At 52.1% G+C, this 22,998-nt stretch overlaps 2 protein-coding genes across 2 annotated transcripts; both read left to right on the forward strand.

Moving 5' to 3' along the window:
- The first annotated feature begins 6,614 nt into the window (after positions 1-6,614).
- On the forward strand, positions 6,615-14,286 carry LOC119107846 (vascular endothelial growth factor C). Its single transcript, XM_037231404.1, has 9 exons — positions 6,615-6,846; positions 7,542-7,641; positions 8,858-8,911; positions 10,153-10,176; positions 11,169-11,356; positions 11,955-12,068; positions 12,510-12,691; positions 13,113-13,279; positions 13,656-14,286. The coding sequence occupies exons 1-9, from the start codon at positions 6,679-6,681 to the stop codon at positions 13,730-13,732; spliced, it is 1,074 nt and encodes a 357-aa protein (XP_037087299.1). The 5' UTR covers positions 6,615-6,678; the 3' UTR covers positions 13,733-14,286.
- A 2,575-nt stretch (positions 14,287-16,861) lies between these two features.
- LOC119108200 (smoothelin-like protein 1) lies at positions 16,862-18,934 on the forward strand. Its single transcript, XM_037231775.1, has 3 exons — positions 16,862-16,882; positions 17,756-18,879; positions 18,930-18,934. Exons 2-3 carry the CDS (start codon positions 17,769-17,771, stop codon positions 18,932-18,934), a joined length of 1,116 nt encoding a protein of 371 aa, XP_037087670.1. The 5' UTR covers positions 16,862-16,882; positions 17,756-17,768.
- The last annotated feature ends 4,064 nt before the right edge of the window (positions 18,935-22,998 follow it).

A 22,998-nucleotide genomic window follows, 5' to 3' on the forward strand; every position in this document is an offset into this window, starting at 1 on the left:
GCCCCGGGTGGCCGCAAGAAAACAAACAGGGAGTCACAACAGACGGCAATTCCTCGTGAGGTCGGCATGTGGGTAAGGTGGCAAAAAAGCTTTCAACAAATTATGTTGTCTGTCTCAAAACATCGCTAATCATTGCCACAAACTGTGTCCGCGGGGCTACTGTGACAAATGGGACGTGCCCAATACTTCAGAGACCTTATTAACTCTTATTGACTTCATGCAATTGTGTTCTTACATTCGCAAATGAATTTCAATACCGAGTGAAAAGAAAAACACGTCCTGATTTTATACGCGTATGCCAAAGTTTAACAACACTGATGGACGGCTTTTTCAACTAGTTCCATAGCACCTGCTTTGGAATTTTAGTTGATGCTCCCCATATTTACTAAAATAGCAGACGGTATTGCAACAGTGAGTGCACCATCACGGAGAACCCATCATCCCCCATCCGGAGGACCGTGCAGGGTGGCATCATCGATCTAGCATTGATCTCCCAACCGTACAGCTTGCTCTGAAGCATTGTCCTCATATTATTTCGGTATAAAGTGACTTTCCACCAGAACCTGGTAGACGTCGGGTCGATTAACAACAGCGGATGACTTTACCACCTGGCTGAAAACGAAGGCTGAAACCTACCCTGGGTTCATGGGCTTGATTTGGTTTAGCGGCGAGTTCCACTTCTACTTCAATGGTATACCTCATTACGAGGCAAGACCCAAGACTGCCGGATTTCGGCCTCGGAGCTGCCAGACACCCTGTTGGGGGGTCGCTGCACAGCCCAAACGTGACAACGCAGTGCAGCATGAGTTCCGGCGGCCTTTGGGCCATTCCTTCCTCCAAAAGAGCGGGCGGTTCCACGGCCACAGTAAACAACGAGCAGTTCGTCGGCATGCTGAAGTGCCTCTGGAGCATCTGGAGCAAGGACCTAACAACGCGAGGGAGAGCATCTGACTCCGGCATAACAGGCAGGTCTCACGCGTAAAACATGTATTTCACGTATTTGGAGAACCATTTCATAAAGCGCATCTTTAGCTAAAAGACGGCAATCTGTAACCGGCACTTACCGTGGAGCTGAACCCTCTAGATTTTTACCTGCGTTCCTGAAATTCCGAGTCTGCAGAAAGAACCCTCGGAGCTTCCGGGGCCCGGAGAGCATCTTCGGCCAGCTGGCGCGCAAAATCACACATGACGCGCGCGCAAGGGCTATCGGTTAAGTGGCAGGACGCGCAGACCTCTGCCTCCTACCAAAGAACGGGGTCCATGACTCGGCGAATCTCTTGCATCAATGACTCCGTCATTGTGATTCATCATATTTATGATATAGGCAAGAGAGATCAGGACATTTTTCTAACTCTGTACGTTGGCTATCTAATAGCCGATCACATAAAGCATGCGATGACTTGACGATCAAGGAACATTGTCGGCTGTTATGCTGCCATGCAGACCTCTCAAGACTGCTTTGTGCCTCCCAACCAGCGATGCAGTAGCATATTTGCTATCATTTGTATCCATTATCTTTATCTATCATAATTATTAATTTTCAACCTCAAAATTTATTCCGAGACACAACGCCCCTGCTCCCAACTTTGAAAAGAAAGTGCGTCAAATCTGGGGGGAAAACTGCTTTAAGTGCCTTTTAGAGGCAGGTTGAGTCATTTTTCCTTCCTGCACCCCTCCCTCATCCCTACATCTTTTGTAAAGCTGCATCTCTGTAGCCTTATATTTACCGATATAATGGTTCTACAAGCACCTGAAAACAGCATCACTTGGTTTTGTGACGTCACCGCACAATCACCTGGCAACATGGTGACCTTCACTACCTTCGTATAATCATCACCGGCGCAGAACTCGCACTTCCCAGCATGATCCCAATGAATTAGCGCAAAGCCCATGGAATATTGGTATAAACAGATGCAAATAAAATTTGTGAATACCTTTGGCACCTTCACTTAAACCTATATACAATATGATGACAATTAAAAACGTTTTATCTCACCCCTGTCCACCGATTATACCGCTAAGCTTGAAGTCCGATGGGCAGTGTGAGAGACCTACACTAGCGATGCTCGGCATCTTACCTCAAAGCCACTATTCCTCTTAGCAGAAGAAAGCCTCATATGAAGTCCTAACACATGTCGCTCCAACGTCCTCCACTGACCTCTAAAGCTACAGCTTAGGTATTCACAAACAACAAGCCTCCTAGATCAGCAGGGCTTTTTAACGCTATTGCCGGTGACGCCTGTTATGGTACATCCTTAGAAAAGCCGCTCAGCGTCGTAATACAAAAACTGACGGTTGGCTATGTTTATTCAAACCAGTCAGCTTCTCACGACATGAACACAACCAACGGCAAGCCACAGCCTTGCACTGATCCCAATTCATTATCGCGTGGCGAACATTCGAGCCCACCTGTCTCAAATGGCACTACGCTTTGAAATGCCGCGTAGGCCACATTTTGTGGCCATGGTGCGCAAGTTTTTTGTGATATGGAATGGGTGGCGAATTGCATTAAATACATATTTGAAAAAAATCGGGTGCAGGTTCTGATATGGGTATAAATGCTTACAAAATTTTGTGCGGATGCTTTAAGGATGCTGCACGGCTTAGTTTGGTTTGGATTCCAGCAATTTAGGCCAGTGATGAACATTTCAGAACTTTGAGATAAAGGAGAGTAGATAAGGTGGAGCAGGCCTGCACCCGCCGGGGGGGGGGGGGGGGGGCAACCGCCGAGACGCAGTCTGCCCAGGGAACCCTGTACGGGATATGTGCTGCGCAATCGGCCAAAACCCCGCCAGAAGGCCCATGCGTCACTGGCTCATGTAGCTTGTCTCGGAAAAACGGAACGCCGTGATGAACAGGGCAGGATAAAACAAGAATGAGGAAAGAAGAGCGGATGGTGCTGCAGTGCCGTTTCTTGCCATTCTTTTAATCATGATACCTTCATTCTCACTACGTGTGCAATCATTCACGAAATAGAATGACTTTAGTTGCAAATGCACTTGAAAATTCTTCAGAGTTCTATCTTAAGCAGTGAAAAAAGGCCAACAATGGAGCATTGACTGGGTGCAAACGGTTGTGACCGGGAAACGGGTGGGTACAAACACACCCCACGGGTAATGAGTGGATTGCGTCTCGATGACGTATCGGGGCAGAGCATGGACGCTGTACTTAAATGGCCGACAGACTGTCAGAAATCAGAATAACTTCTGTCTGAACACCGACAGCCTGTACGTCTTCCGATTCACGCACGCGTGGCGGGGCGGACTAAACCTTCCGATTCATGCACGCGTGGCGGGGCGGACTAAACCTTCCGATTCACGCACGCGTGGCGGGGCGGACTAAACCTTCCGATTCACGCACGCGTGGCGGGGCGGACTGAACCGTTTTCGGCGCTCGCTGTATGCTCCTGCTGGAGACTGGCGTGGTCCGCGACCGGCGAGAGCGGCCGCGCCGAAGGTCAGGTGACGTCAGAGGGATGGGCCGACCGTGCTGGGTGTTACATTGCGTTACGTTCTTCCGCAAAACTCTGTCGTTGCACTGGAGTTTCACGATGGGATGATGGGTGCAGGGCTAATGTAGCAGGCAGAGCTGAGCGAGCGTGTCCCAGTCTCATTGACAGCACGCCCGGACTACGAGTGGGCTAACAGATCCCACAAACACTAATAGGTTTACTGAAAACAAATTTCCCCTATGTCCTGTCTGTTCTATGTTTGCAAACTAACTCATCCCTGATTGGTAATGCAGCTGACCAGGCCGTGATCATAGAAGCTTAACCAACGGGAAGAGTCGGACTCAACGCTAAACTAGTGGCTCCAGGAATCTTTCCTCGTGAATGGCTCTAAACAGCGGCATACTAGGGAATGCGGCCACTGACTATTAAAGATGAGTAGCATGTGCGTGGAACTACATTTTTGGACTCAACACTAAACTAGTGGCTCCAGGAATCTTTCCTCGTCTGTGGCTCTAAACAGCGGCGTGCTAGGGAATTCGGCCACCGACTATTAAAGATAAGCAGCATGTGCGTGGAACGACCTTTATGTTCTAGGACACATTTTATTACTAGCCAGAACAACCAGAAAAAACTTACATCGCCGCCGCCGCAGCGCACGTGCTGGCGCTGCTGGCGCCTACGCGGTGAAGCCCGCGGCACGGCACGGCGCGGCGACGGACGTGCCGTGCCGGCGCCTCGCACGGTCAGACCAGACGTGGGGCGTGACGATGCCGACCGCGTGCAGGACGGCGGCCGGTGACGACACCGCCACCGGGCTCGCAGTGTCGAGTGGCCCCAGTTGTTTACGCCCACCGGCGCGATCGAGGACCGGAATTCCCGCCGCCACGCCGGCCGGCAGCGGCGGCCACCGACGGACGGCGCTAAACGCGGCAGGTTCGCGGAACGACGGACGTGAATAGCCTCGTCGAGGATGACCGTTACGTTTATGACGAAGAGCTAGGTCTGGAGTCCGACAAAAGGGCTGACGTCTTTTTATGGGCATAGTATGAAAGTTGCGCGAAGCATGAGATTGTGGCTTCAATACGTTCGGTAATTAAAATAGGAGGGATGGAGCCAGTGGCGTACTTTTACAAAATGATTTGTGGGGAAAGGTTAACAACGAAAAGTTATTCAACATACCGCCAAATACGCCAGTAGACGTGTTTCTTCGCGGATTCGGCCCACTTGCTTCCCAAAGTTGGTAAGGGGACCTCCATTGAGCAGTAAACTATGTCCTTGGTTGAAGTGCAGCATCATGACATGACTTGGAGCGACCTTCTGGCTGTTTGACGACTGAGGCTCACAGCTCTTATCTTGGCATACTGCAGCTCTTATCATTACAGCTCTTATCATGCATGCTGCCTGTATGCATCAAGGTAGAATTTGGCACCATGTAACTTTCACCAAACATACCATTTGAGCTTCAGTGACAGAATCACTTCACACGCTTATGTCATGCAACTTGACAGATAGAACAATTGTGCTGTTGTCATGGGCGAAGATTTCATTATGACTGGTGGGGTGGAGTCATTTCCAACGTTTCTGCAAATGATAGCTTTCCTATTTTTCCCCTGGAAGGCGTTTGCAATACCCGCTTCGATGCAGTGACTTTCCCGAATAGTCCAAATTCGTGCCAAGAATATTCTGAACACAATATATTGACCTCCGAAGAGGTTTTGACTGACTTCTATGCAGAAAGAAGGCATATATCTGAGCACTGGCCACGATATGACCTCAGGGGCGCAGACAGAATTCGCGGCGGGGTAGGGGCTGCCATGATATGCGGCGGAGTGGGCCCATCTTTCACGAGCGAATTAAAGCCCAATTGACAGTAAATTTTTGACTGAAAGGAATTAAAAACTTTGCTTTTCTCCGTCCAGACTGGATAATTGCCCTCTTGATAAAAAAACAATGCCCAAATATAGTAACACGGGCAAAATTTTCCCAACGTGCTGATTTCCACTTCTCAAGGTTGTGACTGCGTCACTTCAGTTCATAAATGTCATCCGTACGTATGGTACCCAAGATAAGCTCATGCCACTAGGCATGCGCATGTTTATTGCCAGACAGGTCGGCTATCCCAAGATCCACAGAGCTGTTGATTGATGTCATACGGATACAGGCAGTCTGAACGTTTGACCGCATGACTGTGTAAATGGCCAGCAGCTGTATACACGCTGCACCCAGGCTTGCCAGCTCAAGCCAAACAGTTTTGTGGCATGCAATGTTTTTACTGTGCAACGACCGGCGCTGATAAATGCTGGTATGTTAGAAACAAGATGTGCATGGACCCTAGGAATCGGTCGGCTTTCTTTAAGCCCAGTCCGAGCGGGTTTCGTGTCGTCCTTATCCCAAGGGAAGAGAGGGTGTATCCACCCCGTGAGCTCGGCAACTACTCAGCCTGCTAAATAAAAACAAACGGCGGTTGATTTCGGTCCACACTAGCTACATTTCAGAAAAGGAAACGATAGTCGGGCGACAAAACGTCAATAAGATGACGTATTTCAGTTATTTATAGCAACACAGCTGTCACCTTCGTCACCTAATTTTGACATTATGTATGCGTATCTATTTCAGAAAATGAGGAAGTGAAAACAGTAAAAATTTCAAGATGAAATTTTAAGTGAAACCGAGTCATGGGCAACCCATTTCGTGAAGTCTTCTTTAGATGTGTCACTACCTCTCTGAATCTTTGTGATGCGCCAAGAACCAACATGTTGCACGGCAGGCTCTGCCCTTTGATCAGCCGCGTCCAGCTGCGCTCTGACGCGGCCCCGGAAGCGCGTCGGTGGCCGGCGCGGTGCGTCATCCAGCTGCCGTCGACGGACAGCACTGTGCGTCAGCCTCTGCCGGGAAGCTCAATCAATGGCGCAGGGGACGTGATCGCGTCGCCCCTCCCCGCTTCCGGCCAGTCCGAAACATGACCGGTCGGAGTGGGAGCCCTGCACGAGGGCGAGGCGGCGGTGTGACGCGGGCGCTGCGCCGCCCGTCGCGCCACCCCGGCTACGGCGAACCGGCGCCTGGGCAATGTCACGTTCACTGTAAACAGAGGCCGCGCGCGGCCCGGCCGGCGGTGGCCGACCGCTCGGCGCCCCAATCATCCACTTGCGCCGGTCGGCGGCGGGCCTTAAGCACGTGCGGCGCCAGCGGACAACCAGTGGCCTCCAGCCTCAGCCCGAGACAGGACGATGGTGCGGCAGTTCAGGACGGCGGCGGTGGTGGCGTGCGTGCTGGTGGCGGCGGTCGTCGCCGACCCGAGCCTGCGGAGGCGCGGGAGGTTCGGCTCCTCCTCCCGCCGCTCGTCGCAGGCCATCACCTTCCATGACGAATTTGAGCGAGCCAACAGCGTGCCAGGGGTGAGTCGGGCACGGAGCGTGCAGCTGCTGGGAGGGGTGGGCGGGAGCATGAGGCGTGCTGAGTGGTCGTGAGCTCTGAAAGGGATGCGGTTGATTCCACTAATCTGCTTGGTGTTGGGCGGTTGTGCAGCGACATGTTTAGGTGCTGGCGGATCTTGGCTAAAAGTTTGATTCAATGCGAGCGAGAGTGTTTCACATGACCTGAGAAGTGAAGACCCGCCAGCACCTGGCCCCGGTTGCAGCAATAGCCTGGTACCGTACCAGACGCACCAGACGAGACAACGTTCAGGCGTACCACACGAGGCGACGTACAGACGCACCAGACGAGACAACGTTCAGGCGTAACCACACGAGGCCACATACGGACGCACCAGACGAGACAACGTTCAGGCGTACCACACGAGGCGACGTACAGACGCACTAGACGAGACAACGTTCAGGCGTACCAGACGAGGCCACATACGGACGCCCCAGACGAGACGATGCCAAGGCGTGCCAGACGATGTGGACGTACCGGACTACGTACACATGTAGCCGTGCCAGTGGTTTGTCTATTTGAACATAGATTAGTGCGCCCACCCGAAGATAACAATGCGTTTGCGCCGCTTTGTGTAACCTGATATTTGTTATAGGAATTGGCTCAATAATTGCCCGGACTTGGTTCGGACCGACTTGATTATTTTTTTTGCCGACAGATTCCAGTTTCCTTGGCTGAATCTCTGAATAAGGCCGAGAGCATTCGAGATTTGGAGCCTTTGATCGATCGGCCCAGCTACATGAGATACGACGTGCAGAGTGAGTAAGCTTCCCACAGGTCCAACATGCACACGCCGTCCCGGAACTGTCAGGGACTGGTGCCGCAGCCATTAGCGACCGATGCCACGACCATTAGTAACCGATGTCACAGCCATTAGGGACCGATGCCATGACCATTAGTGACCGGTGTGACAGCCATTAGGAACCGACGCCACGGCTATAAAGGATCGACACCACAGCCATTAGGGACCGATGCCACAGCCATAAGGGACCGATGCCGCGGCCATTAGTGACCAATGTCACAGCCATTAGGGACCGATGTCACGGCCATTAGTGACCGATGTTACAGCCATTAGGGACCGATGTCATGGCCATTAGGGACCTATGTCACAGCCATTAGGGACCGATGCCGCGGCCATTAGTGACCAATGTCACAGCCATTAGGGACCGACGCCACGGCTATAAGGGACCGACACCACAGCCATTAGGGACCGATGCCACAGTAATTAGGGACCGATGCCATGGTCATTAGGGACCGACGCTACGGCCATTAGGGACCGATGGCACAGCCATAAGGGACCGACGCCACGGCCATAAGGGCCCGATGCCACAGCCATAAGAGACCGAAGCCACAACCATTTTAATGACTTTTATGCCTACGTTTTCTGAATTTGTCACCCCAACGCACGCGCGTTTGACTACGGTAAATCATGTATCCGGCAAGTCCATCAATCGGGTCAATAATGATCCACAATTTGGTGAATAAATCCACGAACCATTAGCCATATTTGCGTTGATGCAAATATCGAATTCAAGGCTTGACGCAATATCATGCATGAAATCATGCCATGATATTGCGTATCACAATACACCTATACAATCATGCGTCGTTTCAAACAAGCTGTTGCGCAACTACTTTTTCAGCAGTTACTTTCCATGAACCCTTAAAAACCCAAACAAAGTGCGACCATCACCGTGCAGCGCCCGTTTCCTGCATCAAGACCGGTTTATAATTTTCCGGCACCCAAACACCCTGGCACTGACACCACACAGATGCCCCCGAGCCTGCGCCGTGACGTCATTTGACAGCTGTACTGCGTCACCGTCCCACTGAGGCGCAGGAAATTGGTGCTCTCTGATGCTCCTTGTGTTACAAAACGCTGCCGCACCGCACCATCTGGTGGTGGCCCGTGAAATCCAGTGTGCACGGAATAATTGGTGCATCGACTGTGACATCATTGATCACTTCTTGCAGGTGTCGCTCGGAACGCGCACGTGGGCGGAGAGGACGAACTCAGCACCCGCTTCGGTGAGTGCGGCGATGACCCCTGTCTCCTGCTGTTAGTCTTGAAGTCCACATTATGTGCGGTGCTCGTCGTGACATTTGTACCGTCCAAAATAACGTGTCGGTGATGATTCGTCATATTATATATATATATATATATATATATATATATATATATTATATTCGTCATATTATATATATATATATATATATGTATATATATTATATATTCGTCATATTATATATATATATATATATATATATATATATATATATATAGTATATATTCGATTCGGTGATGATTCGTCATATCGTTTGCTCGTTAGCACGATAAGGATATGCTTTGCAAAATGATCGTGTAAGTTGTTTCAAGTTGTGCGTAGCTCAGTTGGCACAACTCACTGGTGGTAGCGTTGACTGCGCACATATCCTGGAAGGCAACGTTGACTACGCGCATGTGCAATCCTTCTATTCGTAGTCACATCGGATGGCTCGCTGCCCCGGTACGGAGCCAAACTGAGCGATCTAGGCCAGCGTCGCTTTCGGGGAGCCTTGTCCTCATGCTCAAATACAGGCTTGACAGTGATGTGGCGCAGACATCCGAGCAGGCTTTTTGTTTGTGGAGCGCGCCGGATTTCTAACAGGATGTGAGCACCAAAACCTGAGAGCGCGAACCCATCACTTGCCTCAAGGAGGTCGTTGCTGGGGGATCACGTGGACGGGCGCATCACTTTAGAAGCTGCTTCTCTTTCGTCCGATGTCCAATAGAAGTTGCATCATTATACTCGACATCACCCTCCTGTTCAGCACGAAAATCAGTTTGCCACCATACCCCTTTACAGAGCTTGTCCCCAAGGAAGGAAGAACAAAAAATGGAGCACATAAAAGATTATGTGACCAGCAGCACCCAAAAGGTGTCGCACGTCAGCCCATGTTCCTCTCGGCGAATATGAGACCCAGCCATGGGGGGAGGCACATGAGTAAGAGCACGCGCGGAGCGCCCGATTTCACATTATTCACCACAGCACACCAAAACACAGCACCGGGTGTTTTGAAGGAAAGACAAATGCGTTGCCACTATTGCTCACAGACCACACGGCTCCTGCCGGGGGTCCCAAGGGGTTGGGCCCCTACTTACGAAAACATTGCGCGGGTACCTAGATATCCTCCCTTGAATGCGTAGCACACTTCGTCTAGAAAACGGCAATGTGCAATGCATCACTTACGTAAACAAAACCAACTTATAAGCTCTTGCCCTGTTTCAGGTGGCTCCTCCAACGCTTCCGGCAGTAAGTGAAAAAAGCATACACTGCTTGAATTGCCCGAACAGCATGCATGTTTCTGCCTGATATCATGTAAATCAGGCAAATTTGCAGGAGGCCGCATGCATGGCTGTTGAATGGGTATGCGTGATTGTTGCACACTTGCATGATTGCGGACACATGCATGATTGATGCATGCATGATCGTTGGAGAGATTCTTACCAGGCTCCATGGGGTTGAAAGATTGGGGGATCTCACTTTTTATCAGGCTATCGTTTTGCTATTTATCATGCTATCGTTTTCTTTAAATCAAATTTTCATTCTTTAACCAATCCTACAATCCAAATCACCAATCAAGGGACACCTACTTGTTTTGTTCGAGCTTTATCTAAACCCGTCATTCCATCTGCGATCAAAACAGGCCCGACTCGGAAATCTGAATTAGTGGGTTAATGTTCATTGACCCTCAATATAAGCAAGACGTCATGCAACTCATCGGTGGGAGAGGCGCAAATACCAGATGCATTCAAACAGAAAGGTTTTGATTGCTTTGTTGTTTTGTGACATTTTTGTAAATTCTTATGACGTGATAGTGGCCTTAGACAACAAGGGGACATTTTGCTAAAACTGTGGAAGCATATCAGAAACTGCATCCGTTATATCGAATCCATGATGGGCATTCCCGCACCGCCTTAGCCTTCCTCAATAGGTGGCACCACTGACTTGCGCCTGACATTATGCTGCGCCGCTGAACATCGCATGGAAGCAAGGAATTGGAACATGACGCATGGAACCGTTGCGTTTGGCAACTATCCCCTGCGTCGTGTCTCAGGGTGCATGTTCACTGTGGACTGTAGCCACATGATAAAGTGCAACGCAAACGCATATCCGGCTTTCATTCACGATGAAAATAGCCGATGATTTGATCCATATCAGTCACGTCGATCCATTGTCCGTGGGCCTATAGCTGCAGCACCCCATCTGCCCATCCCTGATTACGTTGTGCTTGGCCGCTGCAGACAAGAACGGCGAGATGGCGATGGCGGCCCTGTGCCAACCTGAGCTGACCACGGTGCCGGTGATGGAGGACAAGGGGCCCAACACCATCTTCTGGCCGTCGTGCACGCGTGTTGAGCGCTGCGGCGGCTGCTGCTCCCACGAGCTACTGGCCTGCAAGCCTACCGCCTCAAAAACCATCCACGTGCAGGTGAGCTGACGGAGGCATCAGCATGCCACGTCGCACGCTTTCGGACAGGCCGTTTTTGACAGCACTAATGCAGGACATGACATAAACCGGTCCAAATCTACCTTTTGGGTTGCACTGAGTGGTCTACGTGTGATGCAGCACAACGTACCGAAACGGAAACGCATTAAAGCCGCTTATCATTGCGTCTGCTTACGTCCAAAAGAGCTGTAACATATTTACTGCTACGGCATTTGCGAGTTCTTCATATACGCTTAAAACAGAATTTCAGCGCCTGCTTACGGGGGATATGGTTATGTGTGTTATATATATATATATATATATATATATATATATATATATATATATATATGCATAAATGCCCGGCACAGGACTCAGCAGCGGTCCCAGCATGCAACACAGCGTGCAGGGGTCGGATATTATTTCTGACGTGAGACAGCTGGCGGTCCTCCACCCAGGTCCCAAGCTTCTGCCGGAGGCGGACTGTTGACGGGCACCCCTGAGACTTCGCACCACTGTCGCCCGTCCACCCGCCGCTGCTCCCGTCCCCCAGGCCAACTCGCGTCCCCTAGTGGTGCTGAGGTCCCCGTCTGCTCGGCAGGTGGTCCGGGCCGAGTACGAGGGCGGTACCTCGGGCATCCGGTACACGGGAGCCGAGATGGTGCCGCTCGAGGTGCACACCTCCTGCGAGTGCGGCTGTCGGCTCAGCGCCCAGGTCAGCTGGCGGCCGCACTCAGCGGCCGACGATGGGTGTCGGGGCACACCAGCCACAGTTTGCACACATATCACATTTGGGTTACATAAATGCGCGGTGATGCCGGTGGTGTAGGTGGTGTCGGTGGTGCTGCGGTGAGGATGGTGATGATGTAGTTATCCAGCAACAATTTAAGCGGGAAGCGGGAAGAAGGAGAGGAATTCTAAGATGCGTGACATCTTCAAATTTAACAATGACTAGAATGGCGCAAGCAAAACCAATACGCCACAAGATAAATATGCCTGCTTGCTCACAAGATCCCAGCATCGTTATCAAGTGTTGCAATTTGGGCTCGGTAGTATCCCTTCATTCAATGTCTATCGTCAACGAAATCTAGGTGTTGGTGACCGCTGTCAAGTTTCAGCGTGCTTTCAAGCCTAACACCGATGATGTGCTCTGCAGGACTGCAACCGGTTCCAGGAGTACATTTCCAGTGAGTGCCGTTGCAAATGTGTCAACGAAGACGACTACTATAAGTGCACGAAGAACGACAAGAAGCTGTGGGAACCTAGCACGTGCATGTGCAAGTGCAAAAACGAGAGGGAATGCAGTACGGGTCGCTACTTCGACCTCAACAACTGCGAGTGAGTTGATCAACGATCAGAACTTACGAGCAGCGCTGATGGGAAAAGCTAGAGCTCCATCAACTACAACTAACGAGCCCAACATACTTGGAATAATCTTAACCGAATCGTATTTACGCTGTTTCCAATAATTCTACTAGCATTAGCCCTTTATCAGTTCGAGGGTGGCCTTGCTAGCCAAGATTGCTAACACCGGACGTTAGCACGTCATGCACTAATTTCCTTGTTTCTCTTTGACGCAAGCAGCATACAACGATAACGGGTATCACTCACACGGTCTGTTGATCGGTGTCTTTAGTATCATGGGAGCATTATTACCATCAGGCTTTCTACCACGACCTTGCCTGGCCGTCTTACAGTGGCGTACAAGTCTGCCGAAAAACGTTGCCAGACGCTGACGGCGTGCCTTCCTTCTTGCCAGGTGCCGCCCTCTGCCGTCGCGGGAGGACAGGCCGTTCGACCCGGTGCTAGGCAGCCGGTTCTACAACCCGTTCCGGTCCTTCTACTCCAGCGACGGCACGTCTTCCACCACTGAGGACCAGCAGCGTGCGAGGCATGCCGACCCAGCCAGGAGAGACAGCCGGTCCGGTGAGGGTGCGCCGGCCCCCGTTCGACGGCCAACCTCCATACCGACTCCCGGCGTAGCCGCCACTCACTTTCCAGGCTGATGCAGACTCACCGCCAGACCCATCTGTTGCCGGTCCATCTAGGTCTACTACTTTCCTGCCCTTCACTGACACTGTCGTGCCAGCGGCGTCATCGTGCCAAGCCTGTGGCAGCTGGCACGACTGGGCAATACGGAAGCCACCTGGCATTTGGGGAGATGAAGGTGCTCGTGGGTGGTTTGCTTTCTTGCTTTCCGCGCAGAGTCATTGGTCTACGATACATGTTCACACACGCCGGATGCTGCGCCCACTGGCCTCTTGCGCCAGCGTTCCTCAGTGGCTTCCATGTGTTCCCACAGGTCGCACGGAGAGACCAGTACGCGTCCGGGGCCCGCAGCGGTCCAACCGCTACGATGAGAGGGAACGACGCGGCTGACCTGGCGACCTCCACTGCAGTCCTGCCGCAGCGGGAGCGACGCGGTCGGACCATGTGCCGTCACGAGCCACAGGACGCCACCCACCGGAGCTATTTATACGGGATGCCGCCGGAGTTCGGCGCCACTCGTCACGCGCCGTCATCTGCTCATCAACGTCACGTCTGGCTGGGAAGCGGGAAGCGCTGCTGCTGTGCGAAGCCACGGAAATGGCTTCGCGGACGCGGCTAAGGTGTGGCGCTTTAGTAAAACCGTAGTTTCCACCAAGCCGCGTACGCACGAATGGAACAGGAGATGCGGTGCAGCGAACAGTGCGTTGTGAAATCAGATGACGTGTACAGTGGAATCCTGTGACATGCGAGAATTGCAGCGAATACACAGAACATCTGTGCCAAAGTGTTGATGTTCGCCTCTGTTTCAGCTAACACATGCAACTGAAGGTTTATTTGTGTGCGCGAGTTGGTGTCTGCGGGGGTCACCAGGCATTTTACGAAGGGTGGTCAACTGGGTCTTGCGTAATCAATGCTGCGTTTGTAAATATAAGTCAAAGCATGGAGCATTCCTTTATGGCATTGGGTGGAAACAAAAGGCCGATGAATGCAACATATTGGTTGCGCCTCTCCAGGGCACATTGCAGCACAGCTTCATTTAATCCAATTAAAAAAATACGTTATGACTTTTTTTACTTTTCTCTGTCATGCGTATGCGCAAGGCATGCAAAGCCGAGTACTGAGAACAGGAAAACAGATACAGCTATATACACATCACACACATACCTCGCCTAGCTCAACTCTTCGGAACAATTTAAAACTGGTCCCATGGTGCTGCATGAAGAGAAAACATGCAAAACCGCAGTTCGTATCCCGTTTTAGACAGTTCTTATGCCTATGTACATCGGCAGTCTGCCTGTAAATGCAAAACGCTGTGTTCAAAGCTTATGTTTTGCGTCAAAACGTAGGTATGCGATCGACATGGCTCCCTTTGAACTGAGGGTGTTGCGAGCTTCTTTTACTTTGATCTATGCCTGGCTGTTCACATATATGAACCATACAGGCAGCCAGCCATGAGAACACAATCTCGAGCACCAGTAGTGGTATACGCGGCACGAGTAGCTCTAGCCAGGAACGATAATTTTCTGAACGCTGGAGGCCATCAGCGTCGATACAGTCCTTACAGTCTCCAACTCCCCAAGTCTCGGAGACAATCATCCCGGCAGCTGACTATTTCCCATGCATTTCATAAGTCATGACAGTGCGTATAGCTGTAATGAAATAAGCTTGCTCTCCATTTATGACGACACTGGACATTGTGAGCCTGAGCTTGCGAAGGCATGAGCGCCACCTTGTGCAATTCTAGAGCGAGGAGCAGCGTTGAGATGGGGTTCTCAAATGATCCCCTGAGCAAGCACGATGCTCTGATGAGGACTGCCTTAATCATGGTAATAGGCAGGCCGAATACGGCGAAGGATTTCTCTCATCTTTGAAACACGTGAACCGTAACATCGCTTCTTTGCTCACTGAAAGTAACGTACAAAGAAAGTAACCAATGCCATGCGTGGGTAACAAACATGCGTGAAAGTCAACGTTGACGGTTCCGACAGTCATTCATGACCAATCTCCGATTGCGTCGGCAGGTTCCGAAATCATCCTCAAGTTTTACCTCACATGCGTCACGCGTCCTGTGGTCAACGATCATAGCCAAACATGGTGAAACACATAATTCGTCTTAACCGGGCTCTGAAAAATATCCATGATTCTGCCTTGTTACGGAGTGGCAGTGCCGAACGCTATTCCGGAGCATTTTCAACATTCCGGATAGTGCTATGAGGCTATCTGCAGGCTTAACTCCCACAACGTCTGGCGCGACTTCTCTGCGAAATTCACGCCAGTCATCACAGATTATTAGCTTTTCTTGGGACCATCTCAGACCACTGATTTTGTTTTGGGACTAGGGCTCAGTTCAAGGGAACAGGAGAAGGCGGTTTCTGAATTCTAGCAGGGCCCAAAATTATCTGACAGTAAATATTTACAGTTTGTGGAACAATTCAGGCGAGGTAATTACTGTTCACACTATCGTCCTTGCCTGATATGCTAGTATGTACACAGGGTTGCGGCCAGTAGAGTCTTTGGCGACCGTCAAGCGCAAAGTAGTTTAAAGAGGGACTGAATGGTGCTTGAATTCCTCCATAGATGCGTCACAACGCGAAATCTCTCCTTGGACCGGAAAAAGCAGTCCTTCCCCTTCACTGACTAGCACAGGACCCTTCCATTGTCTCCTTGTATCACTGTAAGTTTTATATCTTCTTTCACCGTCAGAGGACTCCGACCAACGCAAGAGACTCTATGACATTCGGGTCCCGTGCCTGTCCCTCTTAAAGAAGTTCCCCTAATCAACTCCCGGCCTCTTGCCGAACAAGACCCCTGTTAGGCACTGGGACCTCCTCACAGACACAGGAGCTCAACCAAGTAAATCGCTGGCCCCGGCTCTGTCACTGCAAGGGAAAATGGGCGTTTAGTCTCACACAGGTACGGGTCAACTGCGCGGTACTTATGGTGCCTTACCGTCATAGAAGCCCTTATCGGATCGGGGAACCCGGTCGGCGCAGAGGACGCTCTCACTGGCACTTAGTGGCCCGTCCAGGGGCGGGTCTGGGCCCCTGGGTACGACCTCCGGCCAGACCATCAGGCCTTGAGGCCTTCCAATCGGGCCCATGATCGTCCGTCCCGGTGGGGCCTCCAAGCCCTTTTTGGGCTTCCCGGAGCACTGCCCGTGACCAAATCAGAGCCCCTTTCCAAAACAGGACTCCCTGTTAAGTACTGTGCAGCCTTAAAAGGCACATGGGTCCAAAAATGTAAATGGTTGGTCCCGGCCTTCTTCCTACTTAAGAAATGAGCCTTCAGGCCCATGCCCACACAGAGTCGGTATTGAATTGGGGAAAATCTTCGTAGCAGCTCTGGGGCGAATTGGACAATATGAGTGGAACATCACGTAACATGCGCTATGATTTGGTGACGCAGACCTCGTCTTATTTGTCTCAGATGCGCAATATTGTGGAGTATTGACATTGTTCGCCTCAGTTGGCATTTTGGCAATGCGATGTGTGTAGGTCGTCTGTGCTTGTGTTTGTGTGTACGTGGGGGTGCGCACCATATGTATGCATGGGTACCTTAAAGGGACTTACCCTTCTGTTATTGTTAGTTCATACTCGTGTAGTTTCTATTTGTGCTTGTGTTTGTGATATGTGGTGTTCGGGGGTATTTCAATCGTGGAGTGTATGTCTGAGTGAAAACCTACCAGTGAAGCGCTTCCTAAGATACATATGTCACAAGCAATCAACTCAAGAACAGTTAGGAATTCATTTTCACTTAATCAAGTGCATGCTTCACCAATTCTTGATGCTTCCAATGGAGTGTAGGTTTGGAATGGTAGAATGAATAGAAAATTATATAACTGATCAATACAATGGTCACATGTTGTAAGTTGAATAATGAATTTGGGGGCTCAGCCCACCTTGGCTCCCTCCAGCTTCCACACCCTTACCTGTGGGATTGACAGTTACTCTTGTAGTTGCTTAATGTTATGAATGGGCATTTGTAGTGTCATGTGTAATGTAAGTATTGCCATTTTAAAAATAATTATTGTTTTCTTACAAGACCGAGCTTGGGCATGTTGTTTTGCATTTCTGTTAGTGACAAGATGCAATTTGTTTTTTTGAGCTTGTTTTGTGCCAATGCATGCTAAGATGAACATGCCAAAATTACAGCAGTGAACAAACTTGCAGTGCTTGCAATATATAATATATCAGGCTAAAAGAAGCAGCTCTGAAAATCATCACCATTAACCTTGTGCACTATTTATCTTCAAGTCATTGATGATGAGTATTTCAACCCAGTCTGCCTGGCACATTTGTAGCTTGTTATTGTTTGGTGCGAAGAAGTAAGGTGAGCTGATGAATATACTTTCTTGCCTTGCATCTTTTATGAAATATATAGAGTGCAACCTTGGCTGATTTTTTTCCTTTTCAGATAATTTCAAGCCATGTCAGACTCTGAGGATTCAGAAAGCTTTTTGAGTGCTGATGAAGGAGATGCTGGTAATGTGTCAAGTGACATAACACTCTCCAGTGACTCAGAACCTGAAGAGAAGGAGAAGGCTGTCACTGGAGGGGCTGGTCATGAATCAAGTGACATTACTCTATCTAGTGATGAAGATGAAAGCCCAGTACAGTCAGCTAAGGGGACAACACAAGATAAAAAGGTTGGTAGAGCTGGAAGCAATGAGGAAACAAAAACAAAGACAAAACTTGTGGCCAGCAGGCATGAGAAGGAACAGTTATCATCTGGTATTGGAAAGCATGCCGAAGAAGACTCAAGCTCAAAAGTTCAATCAGGCGAAGCTGCTAAAACATTTGAGGTGTCCTGCATGTCACACACCCTGTCAAAGGTGACCAATGTTGAAACTGAAAAGCAAACTGTGGAAAAGGCCACTGGATCATTAGTCCAAATGCATGGTACCAATGATGTGCCCAAGTGCACTGAAACTGCTGCCCTGATGACCAGTACTGCATGCATTGCCTCCTCAGCCCCACCTGATGGGTATAACACCTCTCCCAAAGACCCTGATGGGACATGCAAGGCTGCTCTGCCTGCTCAGGAGCAGGCTGATGCTGAGGGCTGGGGAGATCTGGGTGAGACCACATTACCTGGTGAAGAGAAGGCTGAGCCTGAGGGATGGGGAGATCCGGGTGAGGCCACGTCACCTTGTGAAGAGATCGCTGATTCTGAGGGCTGGGGAGATCTGGGTGAGACCACGTCACCTGGTGAAGAGATACCTGAGCCGAAGGGCGGGAGAGGCCGCGGTGATCCGCTAGTTGGGGCGTCGCCGGAGCCTGAGGCGCCGCGGGAGCAGGACGACTGGGGCTGGACGGACGATCGGACGTCGCCCGGTCCCACCCAGGACGTGACCGTCCCGGTATCCAAAGCCAAGGCCTCAGCGGGGTCCGCGCCGTCGTCAGCGCACGTGTCCGTGACCTCAGATGAGCTTGTTACCGACGCGCCAGACAATACTGCGGCAGAGGACCGGCCGACAGACGCGGCGGCCGAGGCGAGGCCAGAGAAGGCGGCGGCGGCGGACGCCCCGGAGCGGAGGCGTCCGGAGCGCCGGGAGCGGCGCGGCCCGCTGAAGCTCGGCGCCAAGAAGCTTAGCTCCAAGCTGGCGCCGTCCGCTCAGGCGCAGCCGGCGCCGTCTGGGCGGGACGCGGGCGCCGCGCAGGATGGCGGCACGGCGGCGGCCGTCTGTCAGCCGTCGGCCGCTGCCAGCCAGGACTCACCACAGGACGATCAGGTACCAGCCCTGGCCGCCTGACCACCGGGCCGAGTGCACCGCCTGCTGGGTAACATTCCACACCGCCGTGTGTCACTAGGGACAAAGAGTGCAAGTCTTGCACTGTGCTTATGGGGATCGTATTGTATAGTATTATACAGTTGAGTGCATCTTTGTTGGATATCGCGGTTCAACGCAACAGCAAGGTATGACTAGCAAGAGCCGAGGAACATTACACAGCGTGACTGGGGCACTAGTTTCAGGTATATTTTTGGCTTCAGTATGCTCAACATGTCTGCAGGATGGTTTGCTGGCATGTATCGTTGCGAACGCCATCATGTTTCGTCGTGGCTTTCGTTTGCAGCACTGACCATATTTGCGTTCGTGGGCTTGCTTGACCGGTCAGCGCACCGCAAAACGCTGTGACGCGTCTCTGATGCGGGCTCCTCTCGGTGCCCAGGACGGCTGGGGCGCGTGGGAGGCCTGGGGCACGTCCCTCATCAGCTCGGCCCGCGACGTGACCAAGACGGTGCTGGAGACGGTGGAGACTGGGTTCGGAGCGCCCGATCCGGAGGAGCTGGCGCGGATCACTCGGCTGGAGCAACAGCAGCATCAACAGCAGCATCAGCAGCAGCAGCAGCAGCAGCCGGAGCGACAGCCGGAGCACGCCCCGGGTAAGTGTCATATCAGCCGGCTGGCTGAAGGTCAACAGGGTACAGCTTGACATGTCGGCGTGCCTGGCTGCTTCGTGTGGTCATCAGGCCGGCTTCGTGTGATCTTCGTGAATCAGGACCATCTGCGAGTGAAGTTACGTTTTGGAGTGGGCGAGCCAAGCTGTTACCCTTCTATAGGTCTAACAGTGACGCGAACTGCTTCCGTTTTGATGCATCTTGTTGATTTGAGCATATTTTGTATGACTTCCCTCGCTTTTGGCGAAACATCGAACACAAGACAAAGCCATCTGCACCGCGCTATATTCGTTCATACCATGTAACGTGTGTGACTGCATCATGTGCATGTGGGACTGATGCGCCTTGGCGCTGCATGAGGGTATTCCAGTAGACATCGTTGCCCCATTCATCCATCTCTGCACGATCTCTTGCGCCATCTCTGCGGCTTCCAGTAGAATGAGAAGACATTACCGCAGCCTCTGAAGTTGTTGTGGTTTGACTGCCCGTGCTGCCCGCTCAGTGGCCGGGCCGGCGGCCTCTGGCGACGGCGACGGCGATGGCGACGGCGGCGGCCTGGTGGCTGGGCTCGTGGCTGGGCCGGCGTGGTCACGCGCGCTCGGCCACACCTCCTCCCTGGTGGTCAACACCGGCCTTGACACGCTGGAGCTGATCGGCAAGCGCACCATGGACGTGCTGCAGGAAGACCAGCTGGGTATCCACGACACGATAAGCCAGCTTGGCGGACAGAAGCCGTGCCTGTCACCAGGTGAGAGCGACAGGGACTGCTGCTACAGCTGGCCGTCAGGAACGCTACGACTGTCAAAGGCCTGCAGCAGGAGAGCTCCCCCTGCCACAGCGGAGAGGCGGTCAGGGGCCCGCCCGTCACAGGCACAGCGATAGGCGGTCAGGGGCCCTGCCCTGTCACAGACACAGCGGAGAGGCGGTCAGGGGCCCTGCCCTGTCACAGACACAGCGGAGAGGCGGTCAGGGGCCCTGCCCGTCAACAGACACAGCGGGAGAGGCGGGCAGGGGCCCTGCCTGTCACAGACACAGCGGAGAGGCGGCCAGGGGCCCTGCCTGTCACATGGGGGGGGGGGGGGCGCAGCTCCGTCCCTTTGAAGAGAGACGCCCCCCTCTGTCACGGCGGCATGCTCGGTTGCAGGCGCTGCGGGAGGCCCGAGAGAAGCGCGGCGAACGCAGTGCCGGGCGCAACTCCGGCGCGGTCCGACGGCGGCCCCCAGCTGCCGCCTACCTTCAGCCGGCTGTTCGACCAGTGCGACGGTACGCCGGCCGAAGAATGTGGCGTGCTGTCAGAATCTGGGTGTTGTGTTGTCAGGGATCGCAAGGAGACCCGTCATGAACGCGTGGTGCTCATGCACTGCCCAATTGTCACAGTGTGTGCGACACGCAGTATGCAAATGGACGGCGTAGCTTAGCGTGCTGGACTCTGAACCGTGAGGTTGTGGGTTCAAGACTGACTACCAGCTGTGCATTGGGCCCTCACCTTGGGGGAGGAGGAGGGTTCGACGCTGACCCAGGACATGTGTCTCAAGGTGGTCATTGTATCTGCACTTAACTTTAAGGGAGCGATCCACATTTATGTGGGGGTTTTTCAACTGAAGTGGCCATCTTGAAGAACCTTTCGGTGCCATTCACAATCCTGGTCTTCTTAAGAGCCAAGCCCCCCCCCCCTCCCCCCAGTCTTCTGGGTTACACACCCTCGAAAACGGAGGAGAGTATTTCAAAGTCGTCCTTGGCATTCATGACGCACAATAAACGTCGTTCAAATTCTGTCATTCCACAAACCATACAATGATCAAAGCCAAGAACAATGTCATTGTCGAGGAGTTCAATATCTGCGTTCGTGAGCACGATTTCAGATATAGCAGCCGTCAATTGGCTCCCAATCAATGTGCGAGGTACGATGGCGTAGTCAAATCATCACACATTGGGGAGCATGTTTACGAAACAGAGATTGTGCTTGCTATAGCAGGTCTTTTTCACTTAAAGGCACACCAACAAGTTATAAGTAAGCTTGTTTCATTCTATTTCATGCTTGCCTCAATATCTTCAGATGTGAAACATTTCCTTCAAGCCTGTCATTTCCATTAGCCTACAGAGAGAATCACGATCCTGCCATCGGTGCGTCGAATAGCCCTGCAGCTGATATGTAGCCTAGCGGCTGCCATGGTTGAGCTATGAATGGCCCAGCAACTGTCACAGTTAAGCTGTCAATAGCCCAGCAGCTGCCATGGTTGAGCTATCAATAGCCTGGCAGCTGACATGGTTGAACCATCAATAGCCCAGCAGCTGCCATGGTTGAGCTATCAGTAGCCCAGCAGCTGCCACGGTTGACGTATCAAAAGGCGCTGTCCTCGGCTGCACCGGTCCACCCGCGCGCTGTGCCGCCCGGCGCCGGCCGTCACTCGCCGCCTGTCCGGCAGGCACTGTGCACCTGGAGGCGCTGGAGATGCTCTCCAGCCGCACCCTCAGCCGCGTGAAGTCGGCCCGGAGCCGCGCCGAGGACGGCGTCGACGTCATGCTGGACGTGGTCGAGGTCAGTGGGCGACCGGGCCGCGACTGGCGGCGCGCGCCACCGAATGGGAGCCCCGGGACCCCTGTTCTCACGACAGAGCGGAAAAATCCCGTGGTGAGAATGCGGTTGGTCAGATTATGCATGCTTGCTGTGTGTTAGCGCCGACCCTGTCATTGCTGGTGGACCCGCGCGTGGCGCTCAAATGTGAGAGGGCGAGAGGGGCACTTGGCCCACTTCGGCCCACTTCGCCGTCCAGTCGTCCCGTCTTGTCTGCGCCAGGGGTCGTGCGTCGGTCTCAGCATGCGCTATCGGTCAAGAGATCGGCCGCTGACCGAGATGTCAGCCGCTGGAAGCCAGGGTCTGGTCTTTTCTACCATTGTCAGCCAGTCAAACGTGACAGAAACTGGCGGAACAAAAAAATACCTCTAGCCAGTTTCTCTAAATAAAGATTTGTTGTGATCAATGTATAGGTGATCTGTGATCATCGGATAGTTTTTCGTTTTCTCAGTGAACCAGTAAGATCATATATACAATATGATCCCAACGTGTGATGCGTTTTCCATAAGACTGTTTGGTCAGTGCTGTGACGTGGGCCAATGATCGCCCAATGTGCGGATCACAGTTAAATTTATGCATTTCCACCTTGACATGTGGATTTATACGGCTGCTGTTCAGATATGTGTTGGCATGCGCGTCATAATGACCATTTCCAAATCTGGTCGAAGTCCTATGGTGGTCA

This window comes from Pollicipes pollicipes, unplaced genomic scaffold (genome assembly GCF_011947565.3).
Source record: "Pollicipes pollicipes isolate AB1234 unplaced genomic scaffold, Ppol_2.1 Scaffold_6686;HRSCAF=7923_pilon_pilon_pilon, whole genome shotgun sequence".
Classification (NCBI taxonomy): domain Eukaryota; kingdom Metazoa; phylum Arthropoda; class Thecostraca; order Pollicipedomorpha; family Pollicipedidae; genus Pollicipes; species Pollicipes pollicipes.